Genomic DNA, 22,520 nt, shown 5'->3' with positions numbered 1-22,520 from the left:
CCTACCCAAAACGGACGCCTATGACCGGTACTAGAAATTCGCCATTAATGAAATCGATTAATCTCTGGAATGTAAATAAATGTACCAGTTTTCATCTTTCTAAATAGATTTTTTTTAAACTTCTTTTTTTAAATTCAAAAAACGAAAAATTTTCAAATCGATTTTTCTAGAAAACGGTGTATCCTATCGACTTAAAGTAAGAGTCCCTTTTAGTACCAGAATACCTCACAATTTAATAATTCAGAGTCAAAAATGCTTAAAAATTAAAGACAAAAAAGTTAGGCGATAAAATAACCGTTGCCCTACCCAAAACGGACGCCTATGACCCGGTACTAGAAATTCGCAATGGATGGAATCGATTCATTTATGGAAAGTAAATAAGTATACCAATTTTCGTTTTTGTAAATAGAAGAGTTCTGGAGGTATTTAAGAAAAACTAATTACATGACGCCATCTTCAAAGAGCTCTAGCTCTCTTAGGAAGCATTTTCGGACTAGGTGAATTGGGTTAAAATGTCTTAAAATTATCTGAGGAATCTCCTGTCTTCGTTTGTCGGTAGAGTTTCTGGACACCCTGTATATTGAACATCAGGGGGTGAGAGTATACATCAGGGAGTGAGAGTGGGGTCGGACCCCACTTTTAATTTTAAAATCATCGAATTCTTCTGCCTCTGTTCGGATCGACTATGTTTGTTCCAGTAAAGACATAACAGTAAATTCAGTTCGATTTGTTTTTAAATCGCAGCAGGGAGCGTATTGATATTTTTATAGTTTGTATTTGATAGAGATTGAGTTTGTAAAAATACGTACCAAACAGTTTATATCCTGGTGGACATGTACATTTTGCTTGACCTCTGGAATTACTACAACCATGGGAACAACCGCCATTGTTTATTGAACATGGATTTACTTTAAAACAGGTTTTGTCTATCAACTCATGACCTATAACATGTAATTCAAGTAAAACATAAATTATTTAGGTAAACTAAAAAGAAAATATTTATATTCATCATTGTGACTAGTGACAATATTCGTAACAATTTCTATGTAGCTGGCTGGGTATGTAGGTACCTATATGTAATCCGAGAAAAAAGTTTTTTTTTCAATTAGAAGGATGTAATTGCATATTAGAACCTAATTTTTAATTTCAAACAACTTTTCATAATAGCAATTTTGATATTGTGAAATGTAAAAAATTTAATGTACTTTGCTTTAGAGAGAGATTCATCCTTTTTGACATACCTCCTATAAGATTGATAAAATATGATATCTGAAAGTTGAATCTCAGGTTTTAGACCCTGCAGAACTTTTTATGAAGGATAATTTTTTTATAAAATAAAAATGTACAGTTTATACGATGTCAGTTGGACAAGTATAAAAACAAAATTCGACACCGAGTGTCGGCATCTTTTGTAAAACATAGGCGGCGCAATAGAAATTAATGAGTAAACTTTTATTTTAAATTATGGTCTAAAATTTGTTAAACAGTAATAATATTGTTAATTATTCACATTTCTTTATGCAATTGACACCAAAGGTGATTAAAAATACATAATACAAATGCAACTTACCATGCTTATTAATTTAAGAACTAAAGAAACGAGTCTACACAAATGAGCCTATGTTGCGAAAATACTGTCACGATCCATTACTTTTGTGTCAAATTATCTTTATTCGTATCATTGATTAGCTATCTATTTAGAGTACCTACTGTAATCGCCAACCAATTTTACATCTATAATTTATTTTTTAATATGCAAATACCCGTCAACGAATACATAATTGTCCAAGTTCAATGCATAATAATCACCTAGGAACGTTGTTTTTTCTGTCACTTCCAACTGTAATGCATTAGGGAGAATTCGATAATCTATTACTCACTGAAAAAAGGGGTTTGGGATCAACATTAGATAGAATTTTTTACATAATCTCAGAGTCAGAGTGGTACTGAGTGGTACTCAGGTACATGCTAACGTGTACGCAAATAAAAAAGTTACGTACACGCGAAACGCCATCAAGTCAGTTACGTCACTATTTAGCGTGCACTGTTACTGGTTTTTTGCGTACACGCTAACTTGAGCCGCGTGTATGCTGTGGTAAGAATATACCGCGAGTATCAGTAAGTCATAGTGTTAGAATGTGTTTAATCGCGTTGTGTTTACACTTTTATATTGCTTAGTAAAGAGATTTCTTATGTTTTATTTGTTTAGTGTTTGTTTTTAAATTAACTATGGAGTGTGGAAAATTATTTAGTTCTGTTAATGAGTTTAACAAAATTTTAAAACGGTATAAAAAAGATAAGAGACTATAAATTAATATATATTTTTTTAGTCATAAGTGAAATAGTATTACCGTCCAAAATTAAAATAAAAGGAAGACCTAAAGCTTTCACAATAATAATTAACTTGTTCTGAAGCTATTTCCTTGTGACATTTTTGAAATCAACTATTCTAAATGGGAAATAAGCCACAATTTAACTAAAAAAATATTTTTTTAACGTTTTGACGTCCAAATTGGACGTCGTTGTCAAAATACAAAATATTAATAAATTAAATAATAATGTTCTTGCTTAGTAAAAAATTTCTTTTAATAATTTATTTAATCTGACTAATATTTGTATTTTGACAACGACATCGGATAGGACGTCAAAACGTTAATAAAATCATTTTTTAGTTAAATTGTGGCTTATTTCCCATTTAGAATAGTTGATTATAATAATTAACTTGCGTATAAAAATTATTTTAACAATATGTTGTACATGTCATGTCAACTAAATAGATATTTATTTTGCGATTATAATAATTAACTTGCGTATAAAAATTATTTTAACAATATTTTGTACATGTCATGTCAACTAAATAGATATTTATTTTGCTAACCTGAAAATATACTTTTATATACAGGGTGTAACAAAAATACAGGTCATAAATTAAACCACATATTCTGGAACCAAAAATAGTTCGAATGAACCTAACTTACCTTAGTACAAATATGCACACAAAAGAAGTTACAGCCCTTTGAAGTTACAAAATGAAAATCGATTTTTTTGAATATATCGAAAACTATTAGAGGTTTTTTGTTGAAAATGGACATGTAGCATTCTTATGGAAAGAACATCTTAAAGAAAAATTATAGTGAAATTTGTGCACCCCATAAAAATTTTATGGGGGTTTTGTTCACTTAAACCCCCCCAAACTTTTGTGTCCGTTCCAAATAAATTATTATTGTGATGCCATTAGTTAAATTCAATATTTTTAAAACTTTTTTGCCCCTTAGTATTTTTTCGATAAGGCAGTTTTTATCGAGTTGCGGCTTCTTTTTTAATATGTTTACATAAAAATTTTATGAGGGTTTTGTTCCTTTAAACCCCCCAAATGTTTGTGTACGTTCCAATTAAACTATTACTGCGGTACCATCAGTTAAACACGGTGTTTTTAAAACTTTTTTGCCTCTTTGTATTTTTTTGATAAAGCATCTTTTATCGAGATGTGGCTTCTTTTTTAATATGGTTCAAAATATACTTAAAAATGTAAATCATAAATAAATTTTCATATTATTACCAAGTCTCCATAACCGTACTTTACCATATACAAATATCATAGAGGTATATATTAACATAGAGGGAGCCTACCTTCCGCGCTTCCTGACGACAAGATCTCAAGGACTGGTTTGCTGCATCTCCTTCTAACACATTGTATCGAGAATCTATAATGACTTTCAGTGTGAATATAGGCACGGAAGAGGAGGACAACTGTAGCAGCTTTACTATGCGTAAGAGTGAAACAGCACTAATCCAAATAAAAAAGATGGTGTCGTCACTTCGCTCTGAATGACACTCTCTCTATGCTAATATTTAACTCTATGACAAATATGTGGTGGATTTGACAAACATTCAAATATCTCGATAAAAACTGACTTTTGAAAAAAGTACTAAGAGACAAAAAAGTTTTTAAAAACTTGTGTTTAAGTAATGGCTCTACAATAATAATTAAATTGGAACGTACACAATAGTTTGGGGGGGTTTAAAGGAACCAAACCTCCATAAAATTTTTATGGGGTGTCCATATTTCATTATAATTTTTTCTTAAAATACTACTGCCATAAGAATACCACATGCCCATTTTCAATAAAAAATATCTAATAGTTTTCGATATATTGGAAAAAATCGATTTTCATTTTGTAACTTCAAAGGGCTGTAACTTTTTTTCCGTGCACATCTGTACTAAGGTAAGTTAGGTTAAATCGAACTATTTTTGGTCCCAGCATATGCGATTAAATTTATGACCTGTATTTTTGTTACACCCTGTATGTATACATACATTGATTTATTACAATTATTAAGTTTGAAACATCTGAATAGTTCTGCTTCCCTTCCCTTTAATAACAAATATTTTTCTATCAAACACTAAACATATCAAAATAGCGTGTAGGTACCAAATTATACAGTCACTGCGTACGCTAAATAATGACGTCACTGGCTTGATGAAGTTTAAGCGTGTACCTAACTTTTTTATTTGCGTACACGTTAGCGTGTACCTAGACACAGCGGTTAAATATAACAACTGAAGGTTTAAATAGCATGAACAAAGCAAATCTAAAAGAATTTGCAGGGTTCAAAAGACCTCTTATATTATAGGAAACTAATAAAATTTGTTCAGCCCATACTAACTGAAGATGACCATTATAGTCAAAAAATTCTTATTGGTCACTGTGATGATTGCTATAACAAAATTCCATTAATTACGATATCCAATCTGCGCAATTTCGCGTCATCAAATCTTGTAAAATATATGGGACATCCTGTATAAACATATTTTATAGTTATTAAAATTTAAAATTGATGATTAAAAGTATATAATACAAATGAAATTAAATGTGCTTATTAATTTAAGGACTAAAGAAATGAGACAACAATTTTATTATACAAATAAAATAAATAATTGTAAGGCTATGACGACGACACTGTTTATATTGAGTTTATATTGCTTGCCGCCTTTGAAACATGAGAAGGAATTTTGGCCAGATAACGATACGATTTAAGTGTAAGCATTTCCGAACAATTTGACCAATTACACTTCAGTATTGCCCAATAAGATACGTTAGAAAGTAATAAGCCACACCCGTGTCCATGTGGACTACTACAAGGAATGATCAATTGCAAATATTTATGAATGGTTTATCTTTATTTCTATGCTCGCCGTAGAATTATTGACTGGACCCCAAAACGTCCTCTGGTTCAATTCACATCGTATCTACTGTATAGCATTTTTATTCAGTTGCAATGCGAAGGCAAAACAATCTTATTTTTCACTTAGAACAGGGAGCGCAGTCCAGCACTCTGAATCGACGACTTTCGACTCTTATTGGAGTCATCATCGGAGAGGCCTAGGCCTGCTGCTCTCTACTCGAAGTGACCAACCATGAAAGTTTATCCCCACACTGCAACTGACGTGTATGGATTAGGTGACTAGCGTCATCTGGCAATCGAAAGGTAAAGTCTTCAATCCTAATAGCAACATTAATGATATTAAAAAATATTAAAAACATTACTAAAAGATTTTTAAATTGAAAACTTATTGGATAATTTTTTTCTTAAATAATTTACTCTCACGGTCAAAGATATAATATAGTCCCCTACTCGTATCTTTTGAATATGTAGTTATGTACTTCTTATAATAGTGAAATTTGGAGGGAGAAAATAAATGGACCTAGGCTTCTCAACTAGTCAACACAGGTGGCGTAATAGTGACAGATGACTTTACAGCGCCACTGTGGCAGATAATTATAAACGGAACCTTATGGCAAATGACACCTCCTTTAAAAGGTATTGAAAATACCTATTGATTCATACTAATTTTGTTTGAATTTAAGCTTATTTTGATGAATAAATTAAACAAATATAAAATTGTAGTATTTCATTTTATTAATAAAAATTTAAGTTTCCGCCTATGGTTATATTTGTAAAAGGTTGACGTTGACGTAAAAAAACTAGAGAACTGTAGAACGTCAACTTTTTTGACAAATAATCATAGGCTGACATTTGAATTTTTATTAATTAAATGAGGGACTACAATGTTATATTTATTTTATTAAGAAAATTTATTATAATATTTAAAAAAAAATAATTAGTATATTAGGTATATTAAAATTATTGTAGTTTATCATTTAATTAATAAATGTTAAAACTTCCGCCTCGGGTTATTTGTCAAAACAGTTGACATTGACGTAAAAACAATTAGAGAATCTAAAAACGTCAACTTTTTGACAACTAACCATAGGCGTCCGTTTGAATATTTATTAATTTAATGCGAAACTACAATTTTTTATTTATTTAAATTATTCAAGGAAATGAGCTTAGACTCAAATAAAATTTAAATGGCTGAATAGGTATCTACACTACCTTTCAAACGGTGTATTACTTGTCATAAGGCTCATAGAGTTATATATTAGCATAGAGAGAGTATCATTCAGAGCGAAGTGACGACACCATCTTTTTTATTTGGATTAGTACTGTTTCACTCTTACGCATAGTAAAGCTGCTACGGTTGTCCTCCTCTTCCGTGCCTATATTCACACTGAATGTCATCATAGATTTTCGATATAATGTGTTAGAAAGAGATGCAGCAAACCAGTTCATGAGATCTTGTCGTCAGGAAGCGCGGAAGGTAGGCTCCCTCTATGTTAATATATACCTCTATGATAAGGCTCCATTTAAAATTACTGATCACAGTGATTCGGTAACGTCATCTGTCACTATAACGTCTCCTGGTATGACTGTTTGAAAAGATTACTTCTGTTTATTTCGTCATTCCAAATTTCACTATTATAAGTATGACCGTTCAAAAGATACGAGGCGGGGAGACCGGACTTTTGACTAGCAATGTACCTATATTCTCTAAATTGGCTAGTTATTGAGAATATTTAACATGCTGAATAGACAGAAATTACTTGGTTATTAGTATTTCACCATGAATATAATTATAATAATTAAGTTTTTAACATTGCTTTTTATAGCTTTTTATAACTAACATCACTTTTTCCCATTTTAGCTTGAATTGATCTAAAACATTCATAAACAAATGAAACTTTACCTGGCGGACATTTGCAAATAACAGTCCCTTCTATACTACTGCAAATATGCGAGCAACCGCCATTTTTGTGATTGCAAGGATTAATGAGCATACATGTTTTTCCAGCGAGCTCCTGTCCTTGGGGGCAAAGACATATCACATTATTGTTTTCATCAGTCGCGCATTCGTGGGAACAGCCACCATTATTGATAAAACATGGATTCACTTGAACACAGGTTGTTTGGTTTACCAGGTTGTGTCTGTCAGGACACGAACATTTTGGCTAAAATAAAGATGTCGTATTTATTATTAAAATCAATTAAACGAGAAAGAAGAGATAGAATACAACAGGCTATGACATTAGTTACAGAATATACTTATAATGCTGGGATTTATATTGTAACTAAAAAAATCTTTAAAGTTTTAATTTACATATGTCAAATTCCATCCTGTATAAGGTTTTAATGTAAGTATTACAAAATTTCGGCGAAAAAAATTTAGTGTCTCATGGAATAGAACAAACATAATAGTCCAGTCGGGTCAGACGAATAACAGGCCTAACCTTGCATTAGGAGCTGCCCCAAATTTTATTTTTCTAATCTTTAGGGAGGGTCAATATTAGTATAAATTTAAAATCTCGACTGAATTCCACCGTTGCGTTAGCCGCCATCTTGATTTTTAACGAGAACTGTTTTTGCTCAATATCTCCGCCATTTTCAATTTTTTGACAAAAAGTGTAAAACTGAAATTGTTGAACATACGTTTTTCTATAATTTCATTTATTATACTTTTTTTTCGTGCGGTCGATATTTTCCGAGTTATGAGGGGAAAATAGTGACAGTTGGAGCATAATTATTGAATTATTGAATTATCTCGTTTATTATTAGTTTCACAACAAATATGTACCTGTACAAAAATGAAGAGAATTAAATTCTACACAATTTTGACTTGTTTAATTTTTTTGCTAAAATTAATATTTAAGGTAGTACGTATGCGGTAATGGCGCGAGCGTAAGACCGGATTGATTTTATAGCAATTGTTTTTGTTCAATATCTACGCCATTTTCAACTAAAATTGTTCAAAATATAATTTCCTACAATTTCTTTTTAACAATTTTTTTCATGCGGTTGATATTTTCCGAGTTACATGGGAAAATAGTAAAAAGTGGTGGGGGGAGCATAATTTGAATTGAATTTTGTATCCGAGCTGCCCCAAATTTTATAATTATATCCTTTAGGAGAGATCAATAGTAGTGTAAATTTAAAATCTCGACTGAATTCCGCGGTTGCATTAGCCGCCATATTGATTTTAAATGAGAACTGTTGTTGCTTAATATCTCCGCCATTTTCAACTTTTCGACATAAATGGTGGGAAAGAAAGTTGTTGGAAATGCAATTTCCTACAATTTCTTTGGCACAATTTTTTATACGATCAATATTCTCCGAGTTAAGGGGGAAAATAATGGAAGCGGAGGAGAAGCATAATTATTGAATTGTCTCATTTATTATTAACTTTACGACATAATTGTACATAAACAAAAATAAAGAGAATTATATTTTATACAAAACTGTTGAAACTTCCAATGAAACATCAACCAAACTAAGTATATAAAAGACATAAAAAGACATTATATACATTAAGTTCACTTAATTTTATTAACTAGCTGGTTTTATTGGTTGAATTTGTCTGTCGATATTTTAAGTTTTATGTCAGCTAATATATCGTGATGTTCCAACAATTTTTTTTTTAATTTTGGACCCTGTTGGGGGCAATTTTCCCATTTCCTCCCTTGTAGACCCGCCACTGGTTCTCTCGAAAAATTGTAGTAAATCCTAATTGCAACAATTTCAGTTCTTACACTTTTTGTCGAAAAGTTGAAAATGGCGGAGATATTGAACAAAAACAATTGCTACAAAAGCAATCAGGTCTTACGCTCGCACCTTTACCACATACGTACTACCTTAAATATTGATTTTATCAAAAAAATGAACGGCATCAAAATTGTACAAAATTTAATTCTCTTCATTTTGTGTAGGTAAATATTTGTTGTAAAACTAATAATAAACGAGATAATTCAATAATTCAATAATTATGCTACAACTGTCACTATTTTCCCCTCATAACTCGGAAAATATCGACCGCACGAAAAAATTATAATAAATGAAATTATAGAAAATCGCATTTTCAACAATTTCAGTTTGTACACTTTTGTCAAGAAATTGAAAATGGCGGAGATATTGAGCAAAAACGGTTCTCGTTTAAAATCAAGATGGCGGCTAACGCAACGGTGGAATTCAGTCGAGATTTTAAATTTATTCTAATATTAACCCTCCCTAAAGATTAGAAAAATAAAATTTGGGGCAGCTCCTAACGCAAGGTCAAATGCTATCCCGACTGGGCTATAAAGTTGTTTATTTGCACAAACTAATATTAAAGTAATAACTAATATTAAGACCCGCGTGAGAATCGCCTGCCAAGTGAAACACTCTCAGCGTGCTAGAGAATTTCAACCGACGAAAAATCATCCATGCATGAGAATTAATTTCATTCCCTGTTGAGCTTTTAAATAAACCAGCAGTCTGGCTTTATCTCACCAGGTACTGGAGTACACAAGGTGACTCTGTTTCCCCGACACTGTTTAACCTGATATTGTAAGTAATAATAAGACTATTATCATAACGAAGACCACTGAAGATAATATTTATAAAAGCAGTTGAAAAATTAGATAAGGAAGCGAAAAGAATAGGGCTAGGGAGAAACCAGCACAAAATAAAATACCTGACGATGGGGAAGGACGCAACAGCAACTCAGACATATCTAATAACACACAACCACAAATTTGAAACTTTATCCACCTTTAGCTACTTGGGAATAACAATAGATAAAACTGGAAAAGGGAGAACAGAGGATAGAATTCTGAAAGGCAAAAAAGCATATGGAATGAATAGAAATCTGCTGAAAGGCAAGACTAAGTAAGAGAACAAAGATGAACCTATATAAAAAATCTTAAAAAGACCTGTTTTTGCATATACAGGGTGAGCCACGCTCAACGGGACGGAGCCTACCGGGGAAACGGCTAAAGATATTAAAAATTCCTTCCGTAGGAATACGTAGGTCAGTACCGGCTACAAATTAAAATTTGTGAAATATATACAGGGTGTCCCAATTTAGCGTAATGATATAAAGTTATATATTTTTAAATGGAACAACCTATATTTTACTTTAATTTTGAATTCTACTGAACAAAATAATGTTATTTTATTCAACGTTCCCTATATTTATTTTTGACAGGTTTCGATTTATTTGGGTTTTTCTGAAAATGTACTATTCGCGAAATTAATTAATTACCCATTATCGCATGAATTTTAATTAACGTCTTTTTGTTAGTTAATTGTCAACTGTCCATGCTTTACATCAGAGTAATTACCATTTGAAACTAATCTACAGAGTGTTCGCAATCTGAAGTGTCAGTGCTGTACAATATTTTGTATAATTACTTTCTTAACTTAAATGGACACCCTGTATTTTACTTTAATTTTGAATTCTAATCAAAAAAATAATATTACTTTATTAAACAATCCCTATACCTATCTTTGATAATTTTCGATTTATTTGCATTTTTTTGAAAATGCACTATTCTAAAAATTAGTTAATTATAATTTATTAGGTACATAAAGTTCTAACTTAAACAAAATACCCTATATTTGAATGCTGTAACAATTATTATAATCAAACTATTATAAAATTTTATATTAATATCTAGTATCTTCAGATCTATTTGCATTATGTCACCTGGAACATTAAATGTCGTTAATTACCTAGCTCACTATACATTATAAAGAATGCCATGAAAAAACAAAAGGTTCCTAGCTGTCAAACTAATAGTCACACTATTAACTGTATTGCTTTCAATTAATAGAAATGGCAGATTATTCAATTGAAGACCGAGTAAATATGATTTTAATACATGGTGAATGTGATCAAAACAGTTTGTTAGCATCAAGAGTCTATGCTGAGAGATTTCCCTTAAAATGTCATCCTCGTAAAGAAGTATTTGAAAGAGTCTTAACAAGGTTTCGTGAAACTGGCAGTGTTGTTTATAATAAACGAAAATTGATAAATTCCATAACTGAAGATGAAAATACCGAATTAGAAGTTATTCAATCAGTTATACTTTTGCAGTCATACAGTCATACGTTTGCAAAATATCCCTTTAAATATTAGAAGAACAATGTTTCTGCAGTTAGACGGTGCTCCAGCACATTACACGCGTAATGTTAGAGAATATTTAGACAGAAAATTTCCCGGAAAGTGGATAGGTAGGGGTGGTGCTGTCAATTGGCCTCCTAGATCACCTGGGTTAACATGTACTTTTTTTTGGGGATATATTAAAAGTTTGGTTTATCAAACTCCACCTACAACCGCGGAAGAGATGAAAACGCGTATTCGTAATGCGTTTGCAAAAGTTACTCCAGAAATGTTAAGAAAAGTAAAACAAAATTTTGAACACAGAGTGAGGTTATGTATTGAAGAAAATTGACACCATTTTTAACATTTAATGTAAATTATTTTTTTCCAGTGTGTTTTGTTTAACTTTATGTAATAAAGTGTAATTAATTAATTTCAAGAATAGTGCATTTTCTTAAAAAAACGCAAATACATCGAAAATTATTTAAGATAGGTATAGGGATTGTTTAATAAAGTAATATTATTTTTTTGATTAGAATTCAAAATTAAAGTAAAATACAGGGTGTCCCATTTAAGTTAAGAAAGTAATTATACAAAATATTGTACAGCATTGACACTTCAGATTGCGAACACTCTGTAGATTAGTTTCAAATGGTAAATATTCTGATGTAAAGCATGGACAGTTTACAATTAAGTGACAAAAAGACGTTAATTAAAATCCATGCGATAATGTGTAATTAATTAATTTCACGAATAGTACATTTTCAGAAAAACCCAAATAAATCGAAATCTGTCAAGAATAGGTATAGGGAATGTTGAATAAAATAACATTATTTTGTTCAGTAGAATTCAAAATTAAAGTGAAATATAGGTTGTTCCATTTAAAAATATAAAACTTTTTAAATCATTACGCTAAATTGGGACACCCTGTATATATTTTACAAATTTTAATTTGTAACCGGTACTGACCTACGTATTCATACGGAAGGAATTTTTAATATCTTTAGCCGTTTCCCCGGTAGGCTCCGTCCCGTTGAGCGTGGCTCACCCTGTATAATGTAAAAATAATGAGAAAGATATTTAACCACAATGTAACAAGAGGGGAAGAAATAAGAATGGAAAAAAATGCCGAAATTGAAGAAGACTTAATGGGAGGAAATATAGTCATATATGCATAAAATCTCTTCGCTTAGAATGGATAGTAGGGATGGCGGTTTTTGACAAGAAACCGGTTTTCGGTTATACCGGTTTTTTTTGCTTACGGTTTAACCTGGCGGTTTTAACCGGCCAAAAAAAACCGGTTTTTGGAAAAACCGGTTTTCGGTTTTTTTAATCCAATAGATTACAAAGTTACATTTACAATTACAATTTTCCTCTCCTCCCAAAATCAAAAAATTCCCCAACCATTTCAACTTATAAAAAATTTCCCAGACTCTTTGAAATGGGATTTAAAAAAAAAATAATATCAACATAAATATTTTACTTAAAAATAAATTGGATAATGCAATATATCTTTTATTTTTACTACCATCAAAAAAAAATTTATCATGTATTACTTTTAACACGTTTGTATATATATTTCTAAAATAGGTACATTTTAACTCATTTAATACTTCCTGTATGGGTGTATCGTTTTGAAAACGTAGGGAAATTCTTGGAGATTCGTATCCGTAATCAGTAATACGATATGCATATCATTATCATTCACCGACTTTCAATGTCAAGAGTTAAGAGTTTAGTGTGAAAAATAGATGATGTTTGGCTTGCGTCTAATTCAAACAGACACTTCTTATGTAAATATTATGATTACAAATACCTTTTCAAGGAAATATTAAATAAAACTTAATAACTGATTCTGCTGGCTGATGTGAGATTGCACTTTCAGTTTGCTTTTGTATTTATAAAATAAAATAAAATTTGAATTATGGTTTTGTTTGGAATAGTTACTTGAGAATAATAATTATGATTGGGATCCCAAATAATACCTAACCTAATCCTAATCACCGTAAAAACCTAATAACCGGTTTTTACTTTAAAAAGAAAAAACCGGTTATAACCGGGACAAAAAAATAACCGGTAAAACCGGTTATTGCGAAGTAAAAAAACCGGTTTTAGGTTTAAACCGGTAGGTTTTTCCCATCCCTAATGGATAGGATATATACAGAGTCTCCCACACTCAGATATGTTGAGAAGGATAACTAACTGGACACATGGCCCAAGTTTAGAAGAAGACCTAGAAGAAGATGGCTGGATGATGTATAAGGGGACATAATAGCAATGACTCTTAAAATCTGAAAAGTTCACTGCAGGGACAGGAAGAAATGGAAAGAGTCACGACAGCAGCAAAGACACACAGCAATCTATACAGGACATAGAGAAGTAATCTACCTCACCAAAGAATAGGTTTTTAGACGCCATGACGTTAACTATAATCCTTAGGAATTGTAAAGCTTAATAATGATATACATACATACATGATTTTTATTTCTTTTACCGGCTGACGCCAGTGTCGAAAATCAAATTTTACATTTCAGAAATAAATATAAACTTATTAGTGTAGGAAACAAAGGTTGAACCTTGCAAAATGGACACAAGTCCGGTTTTATTTTTTTTCTGGTATATCAAGGGGTGCTTATTATAAGACTAACTTTTTCTGAAAAAATTTCGACCCGGAACCCCCCTTTTCACCCCTTTAAAGGGGGTAATTTGTGGTTTTTGCGGAACCTAGCTCTTCCTGTACCTTTTACAAAACTTTTTTTTATAGAAATATGAAGAGGACTATATTTTCTACGATTTATTTCCCGACAGCATATGTCTATCATCCACCGTTTAGCAGGGGTGGCGCCCCAAAGTTGACAATTTTTTAAAAAAGATGTTTTAAAAAAAATATATTTTTTCCTAACTGCAACGGAAATTGAGAGGAAATCCTGCGGCAATTATTCACAAATAATTGATTGATTTTTTGGTATAGGTTTCACTTAAGGGTAATTGCCCTTTTTTTAATTACAGGGTGTTACATTTTAAAAAACGCCTTCTTATACCATCCGAACCGTTTATGCGGGAGTAAAAAGACTTTCAGCGATTACCCATGTACTGGTGCTATTTATAAATTTGTTTAATGCACCCCCATTTTTTCCCCGGAACCACTCCAAAAAAAGAAGAATTAATAAATAAAGTGATTTTCTTGGAATGCTTCACACATAATGCCCTTTATTATTATGCTTTATATATCATTTTGTGCAAGTTATTATTACCCATGCATGGACACCAAAAGCAATTTCCTAGTGCAACCCCTGTAGCCAAAAAACAAATAAATAAAATGGGGGGTTGAAATTGTTTTTTTGTTTTTTGCTTTTTGATCCATATGGGCACATGCTTCATCAATAGTGATTTTCAAAAATATATATGGTTATTGCAACATCCCTGCGGAAACCACCCCTATCCTTGAAAATAATATACTGCAGAAACTACCCCTATCCCTTGGCGAGCATGTTTTTACGATTTTCTCATTGCCTATGCATTCTTTTTAAACAAAACTTATACAAGGTTAAAGACCACTATTTAGTCTAAAAATTAGGTCCTATTCATTTTTTTCGTATAAGCAACCGTTACGGAACAGTGGCGCCGTAAACCTCATATATGCTTTGGCGGGCTCCAGTTTTTGTTTTTTTTTTCGTCATCTGTTTGTTTTGTTGATAAAGTACTTATGTAAAATAAAACAACACAGTTTAACCTACAAATTAGGACTTATGCACATTTTACAATCTTTGCGCCCCAAAGCCACAGTGGTGGCCCAAAATCAATTTTTGCATATTTTCGCCACCTACACGCATTTTATTGCATTAATGCTTCCTTAATAGCACAATATTTACCCTTAAGTGGTCGCTAAGCAGTGGCGGATCCAGGGAGGGGTGATGGAGTGATCACCCCCCCCCTCTCAAACCAAGTGATATTATATTCAAAGATTATAAAAATATTCTTTTATTTTTATAGAAATTTAGCCAATTAGCACCCCCCTCTTAACGATGCTGGATCCTCCACTGTCGCTAAAGCATAAAAAGTACGCCATTCTCATAAAAATAATAATATAATATAAGTATTTCTGTAAAAATAAATGAATATTTTTATAATCTTTGAATATAATATCACTTGGTTTGAGAAGGGGGGAGGTGATCACCCCCATCACCCCTCCCTGGATCCGACACTGCTTAGCGACCACTTAAGGGTAAATATTGTGCTATTAAGGTAGCATTAATGCAATAAAATGCGTGTAGGTGGCGAAAATATGCAAAAATTGATTTTGGGCCGCCACTGTGGCTTTGGGGCGCAAAGATTGTAAAATGTGCATAGGTCATAATTTGTAGGTTACACTGTGTTGTTTTATTTTACATAAGTACTTTATCATTCAAACGAACAGATGACGAAAAAAAAACAAAAACTGGAGCTCGCCAAAGCATATATGAGGTTTACGGCGCCACTGTGCCGTAACGGTTGCTTATACGAAAAAAATGAATAGGACCTAATTTTTAGAGTAAATAGTGGTCTTTAACCTTGTATAAGTTTTGTTTAAAAAGATGCATAGGTAATGAGAAAATCGTAAAAACATCCTCGCCAAGGGATAGGGGTAGTTTCTGCAGTATATTTTCAACGATAGGGGTGTTTTCAGCAGGGATGTTGCAATAACCATATATATTTTTGAAAAGCACTATTGATGAAGCATATGCCCATATCGATCAAAAAGCAAAAAACAAAAAAAAATTTCAACCCCCCATTTTATTTATTTTTTTTTGGCTACAGGGGTTGCACTAGGAAATCGCTTTTAGTGTCCATGCATGGGTAATAATAACGTGCACAAAATGGTATATAAAGCATATTAATAAAGAGCATTGTGTGTGAAGGATTCCAATAAAATCACTTTATTTATTAATTCTTCTTTTTTCGGTGTGGTTCCGGGGAAATAATGGGGGTAATTTATACAAATTTTTAAATAGCACCAGTACATGGGTAATCGCTGAAAGTCTTTTTACTCTAGCATAAACGGTTCAGGTGGTATAAATAGGGGTTTTTTAAAATGTAACACCCTGTAATTAAAAACGGGGCAATTACCCTTAAGTGAAACTTTTACCAAAAAATCAGTCACTTACTTGTGAATAATTGCCGTAGGATTCCTTCTTAATTTCCGTTACAGTTAGGGAAAAATATCATTTTTTAAAAACATCTTTTTTAAAAACTTGTCAACTTTGGGGCGCCACCCTTGCTAAACGGTGGATGATAGACATATGCTGTCGGGAAATAAATTGTAGAAAATATAGTCCGCTTCATATTTCTATAAAAAATTTTTTTTGTAAAAGGTACAGGAAGGGCTACGTTCCGCAAAAACCACAAATTACTCCCTTTAAAGGGGTGAAAAGGGGGGTTCCGGGTCGAAATTTTTTCAGAAAAAGTTAGTCATATAATAAGCACCCCTTGATATAACAGAAAAAAATAAAACCGGACTTGTGTCCATTTTGCAAGGTTCAACCTCTGTTTCCTACACTATATACAGGGTGCTTCATCTTATTCGCCTCGGTCTCTGTACAGAAAACCACTGGATATTTAAAAAAAATTTCTTCACAGAAATATACAGGGTCTTTAATACTACAACCTAAAAATAATGTGAATTATACAGGGTGTTCCAAAAAAGACTGGTATATCAAAGTTATATTTTTTCTTACGGAATGCCCTATATCTGATGACATTATTAAATTGACCTTAAAAAATAAGCTATACTTTCATAAGGGTTCCCTATACCTAAATACAGGGTGTTTTGATTTATTTCGATTTTTATAAAAATGTAAGGTTTTAGAAAAAAATAAATATCTACGAATCTAAGAAGCAGTAACAAATTCTTTCTTGGATCTTAATAATAGACTATTTAGCATACTTAAACAGATGCTTATTGCAACAAAATTTCTTACAGGGTGGTCAAAATATGAGATTGTTCTATTAACAAATTCAAGCTGTAATAACTTACTTATTTTAAATGGAACACCCTGTATCTTACTAGTCTATCGCGTAGAAAATTTAATTAGCTTTCAATTTGTATTAGGGTTTCCTATACCTATCTTTTTACAGGGTGGTCAAAATATGAGATTGTTCTATTAACAAATTCAAGCTGTAATAACTTACTTATTTTAAATGGAACACCCTGTATCTTACTACTCTATCGCGTAGAAAATGTAATTAGGTTTCAATTTGTATTAGGGTTTCCCATACCTATCTTTTTACAGGGTGGTCAAAATATTAGATTGTTCTATTAACAAATTCAAGCTGTAATAACTTACTTATTTTAAATAGAACACCCTATATCTTACTAGTCTATCGCGCAGAAAATATACTTAGATTTCAATTCTTATTAGGGTTTCCTATACCTATCTTTTTACAGGGTGGTCAAAATATTAGATTGTTCTATTAACAAATTCAAGCTGTAATAACTTACTTATTTTAAATGGAACACACTGTATCTTACTAGTCTATCGCGTAGAAAATTTACTTAGCTTCCAATTCTTATTAGGGTTTCCTATACCTATCTCCCTTCATTTTTTAAATATTTTAAGATTTCCTAATTTGTAAGCTTTAAAAATTAGAATTAAGTACCTATGTCATGTTTATGTACAACACATCACCAACACCGGCAATATACTTAGACAAGATACTGTCATTAATAAAATTGCCATTGTTATCATGTAATCACACAGAGTGTTGTATTATTTTAGTTGATTTTGGCCTACATGTGACATTGAATAATATGTTTATATTAAACTGCAAACCATATATTAGATGCCGTATTCTGGAAGATATTTAAATTATATTTCATTCCGTATAAATATTTTCCATATCTTAACCCAACGGTTATTAAGTAAATTTAAGAACACCACTTTTTGTTTGAATCTTTGAATCGCAATTACAAACAATTAAATGCAATGGCTACTTTGACGAAAACGATTGTACAAAAATATGTAAAAATGGGTATTCACAGAATAACATGGAGTTTATATTTACAGAATAGCATGTGTATTGAGAATATTTACATGGAATTGTAGAGATTTTAAATATCTTCCATTATAAAGAATAGAATATAGATTATGTCATTTAAAATAAGAACACTGTGTGATTAAATGATAATAATGTGAATTTTATTAATGAAACTATCTTGACTAAGATATTTAAGTATATTGGCAGTGTTGGTGATGTGTTGTACATAACCACGACATAGGTATTTAATTCTAATTTTTAAAGCTTACAAATTAGGAAATCTTTAAATATTTAAAAAATGAAGGGAGATAGGTATAGGAAACCCCAATAAGAATTGAAAGCTAAGTAAATTTTATACGCGATAGACTAGTAAGATACAGGGTGTTCCATTTAAAATAAGTAAGTTATTACAGCTTGAATTTGTTAATAGAACAATCTAATATTTTGACCACCCTGTAAAAAATAGGTATAGGAAACCCTAATACAAATTGAAAGCTAAGTAAATTTTCTACGCGATAGACCAGTAAGATACAGGGTGTTCCATTTAAAATAAGTAAGTTATTACAGCTTAAATTTGTTAATAGAACAATCTCATATTTTGACCACCCTGTAAGAAATTTTGTTGCAATAAGCATCTGTTTAAGTATGCTAAATAGTCTGTTATTAAGATCCAAGAAATAATTTGTTACTGCTTCTTAGATTCGTAAATATTTATTTTTTCTAAAACCTTACATTTTTATAAAAATCGAAATAAATCAAAACACCCTGTATTTAGGTATAGGGAACCCTTATGAAAGTATAGCTTATTTTTTTAGGTTAATTCAATAATGTCATCAGATACAGGGCATTCCATAAGAAAAAATATAGCTTTGATATACCACTCTTTCTTGGAGCACCCTGTATAATTCACATAATTTTTAGATTGTAGTATGAAAGGCCGTGTATATTTCTGTGAAGAAATTTTTTTAAAATATCAAGTGGTTTTCCGTACAGAGACCGAGGCGAATAAGATGAACCACCCTGTACTATAATATCTACATGCAGCCTAATTAAAATCTAAAAATAAATTATGACTCTTTTATCATGGGGCTGCAGTATAAGTTCTTCTCCATTCTCTTCTGTTGTTTGTCAAAGTTTTTGCTTGCCTTAACTCTATATTTCTTTTCGTTAAAGCCTTCTCTACGGTGTTGTTCCATGTTAGCTGAGGTCTGCCTCTTTTTCTTTTGCCTTGCGGCTTACACTCCCAGAATATTTTGGAAAGTCTCTTATTTGGCATTCAATTCAGGTAGCCAAACCATCGCAGCTGATTTTCTTCAACTCTATCCAGAACTGCTTTTGTTTGCAAGCGCTTTCTGATATCCTCATTTCTGATACGATCCCTCCTGGAGACTCCAAGTACTCTCCTTAGGTATTTCATCTCCACAGCCTGTATTCTCGAAGCATTTTTTCTTGCAGTTATTTTGCTCTTGGTGCCATAATAACGAGGTCATCCGCGTATGCCATTGCGTGTATTGGTAGCTTTTGCATGAGTCTGTATCCTATATGATAGGCTTTTGTCATTTGTTTGCATGCTTTCATTATTTCATCCATGACAGCTATAAACCCCAATGGGCTTAGTATGCCTCTCTGACGTACTGCAACTCTTGTCCTGAAAGTTTCCGAGATCTTATTTTCTTGCCTTACGTGTACCTTCGCATTTTCGGTATAGAAACTTTTAATTGCATTAGTTAGATTATCCAGAACATTTTTCCTGATTAAGGAATTTCAAATGATTTGCCTTGGGACTCGATCAAAAGCAATTTCGAGGTCGATAAATCCCATAAATACCTGTTCATTTCTTTTAAAGGTTTTTAAACTATCTGCTTTAATCTAAAGATTAAATCTTGGGTGCTTCTTTCCGGTCTGAATCCACAATGATTTTCTTCGAGATCTCCCTCCACTAAGTTTTAAGTCGCTGTTCTAGTACTACTTCGTACACCTTTCCTGGGAAACTAAGTAACGAGATACCTCTGTAATTGTTACAGGATTTAGGGTCACCTTTCCTTAATATCGGCACTACAATGGAAGTTGTCCAATCTTGCGGTACTGTTTAGGAACACAGTGGCGTAGCTGAAGATTGGGGGGCCCCCCGCGACAATTTTTGTGGGCCCCCTTATTATAAACATAACGACACAAAATCATAGGCGTAACCAAAAAGGGGAGTTGGGGATTATAACCCCACCCCATTTGGATGTACTTTGAGCTTAACACCATTACTATTCCATACCCCCAGAGACCATCCAGTAGTTGTAACCCCCCTTATGATCATCCTGATTACACCGTTGCACCAAATTACAGGATAATTACTAAAATATTTGTAAAGGGCAATATTTGGCCTTTCTTTAATAAGTCTTCATCCGTTAGTGTTAATCGATTTTTTGGGAATAGACATGAAAACCTATTATACATGCCTCTTAATCCAAAAAACCTATTATGTATTAAGTTGTTGCAATATTATATCTAAATTTACATTTAAAATATTAACTTCAAAACTTTTTTTACTATAAGTTATTTTTTCATCGCAGCTGAGCCCATCGTAAAATTTTTTTTATACGTTTTATCCATAATTTTTAAATTCTGGTATAATTCTGCTATTCCTGCCGCTTCTGCTAATGTTTCGGAAAACGAATTTCTTATTTGTCGAAAATTAGTACATATGAGTTTTTTCAAAAAGTTGAAGGGCGACCGTTAACTCTGCCTTTTCAGAATGCAAAAGTTTTGATGTTAGATTAAGTATTTTAGATTGAATTGTAATGTTAACAGCAAATTCAAAATTATTCATATGCTCTAATAATGCTTCTAATTTTTCATCATTATATAGCAATGAAATTTTCGTTAAAGATTTCATTACTTGTCGGAAAGCTCGACACAAAGCCGTAACAGCATCATGTCTGGATGACCACCGGGTTTCAAATAACCTTTTAAGTGTTGGCAAACGCGATGAATCCAAAGTATAATAGTACATAGTACATCCCATCTTTTATTTCTTGCGCCAAAAAACATATATAATCTCTTAATCATATCGTAAAATAACAAACTCTTGTTAGGGACGGTCACAAACTCGAGCTTAGCTCGGCTCGGCTCGTTTGACAAGCCGAACTTCGAGCTCAAGCCGGCTTGTCTCGTGCGAGCCGTGCCGAGCTGAATTCGAAACGGGTCGAGCATTCCTCAAAGAGCTTGTCAATATTTTAGCTAATGCTTAATACTTTTTTTAATTCATTTATTTCTGCTACAACTGATACTTTTGTTTGAGAATAAGTAATTCAGACTACAAAATATGTATGTTTTAATATATCTCCTATATATCTACTAAATCCAGAAGTTCTACTGAATATAAAAAAGAGAAAACTTTAATACTTAGGCCACCTGATGAGAGGACAAAAGTAAACATTCCTACAAAATATAATGCAAGGAAAAATCCAAGGATGAAGAAATCCAGGCCGTAGAAGAATGTCCTGGATGAGAAATTTGAGAGAGTGGTTTGGCTGTACCACTAACGAATTGTTCAAAACAGCAGTAAATAAAATTAGAATCGCCCTAATGATATCCAATCTCCGATAGGAAAGGCACTCAAAGAGGAAGAAGAATATATCTACATATGTGTTCGTAAAATATGGAATAAGTTCCATCCGGCTCGAAATATTCGAGTCGAGTCGACACGAGCCACAAGCTTATCCAGCAGCTCGAAGTTCAAACCGAGTTTCTATCTCGAGCTCGGCTCGACATTCCGAGCCGAGCTCAAGTTGTCAAAAGCTCGGCTCGGCTAAAGTCCATCCCTAACTCCTGTACACCAGCAACGGCATCATTCAACACTAGGTTCAGATTATGGGATGCACAACGAACCTAGAAAGCTGTTTTTTCAATGTCAGTTAGGAGCCTTTATACGCCTGAATATACGTACACGTATAAATTTTAAAATTTTATTTACAAGACCGCCTGCACTTTGGTCCAAAATGCGAATAACTCTTAAAAAACTTTCAACATCTTCTGCTTTCGAAGGTACATGGTAAATTATTTTCATTGCAAGTTAGTTTTACATAACTGAAAACAAAACAAAACTAAGCTGATCGTGTTTTGAAATATCTTGAGTAGTATCAAGAATTATTGAATAAAAGCAACTTTTTTTAATTAAATTGATCAATTTGTTTTCAGTTTTTTGAGCCAGCAAATTTATAACTTCGTTTTGTATTTGGGGGCTCAAGTTATTGTT

At 32.2% G+C, this 22,520-nt stretch overlaps 1 protein-coding gene across 1 annotated transcript in view; it reads right to left on the bottom strand.

Moving 5' to 3' along the window:
- LOC114342101 (fibrillin-1) overlaps window positions 1–22,520 on the bottom strand; it is a 423,761-nt gene that overhangs the window by 47,662 nt on the left and 353,579 nt on the right. The window contains exons 10-11 of the mRNA XM_050661746.1: window positions 7,091–7,352; window positions 810–941 (exon numbers count right to left, since the gene is read on the bottom strand). Of these exons, the coding sequence (XP_050517703.1) occupies window positions 810–941; window positions 7,091–7,352 (394 nt within the window). The remainder of the gene's footprint in view (window positions 1–809; window positions 942–7,090; window positions 7,353–22,520) is intronic.

The sequence above is a fragment of the Diabrotica virgifera genome, chromosome 9, assembly GCF_917563875.1.
Source record: "Diabrotica virgifera virgifera chromosome 9, PGI_DIABVI_V3a".
Taxonomy (NCBI): Eukaryota; Metazoa; Arthropoda; class Insecta; order Coleoptera; family Chrysomelidae; genus Diabrotica; species Diabrotica virgifera.
The sequence above is the reverse complement of the archived record's forward strand: the minus strand, read 5'-3'. Positions and strand labels throughout refer to the sequence as shown.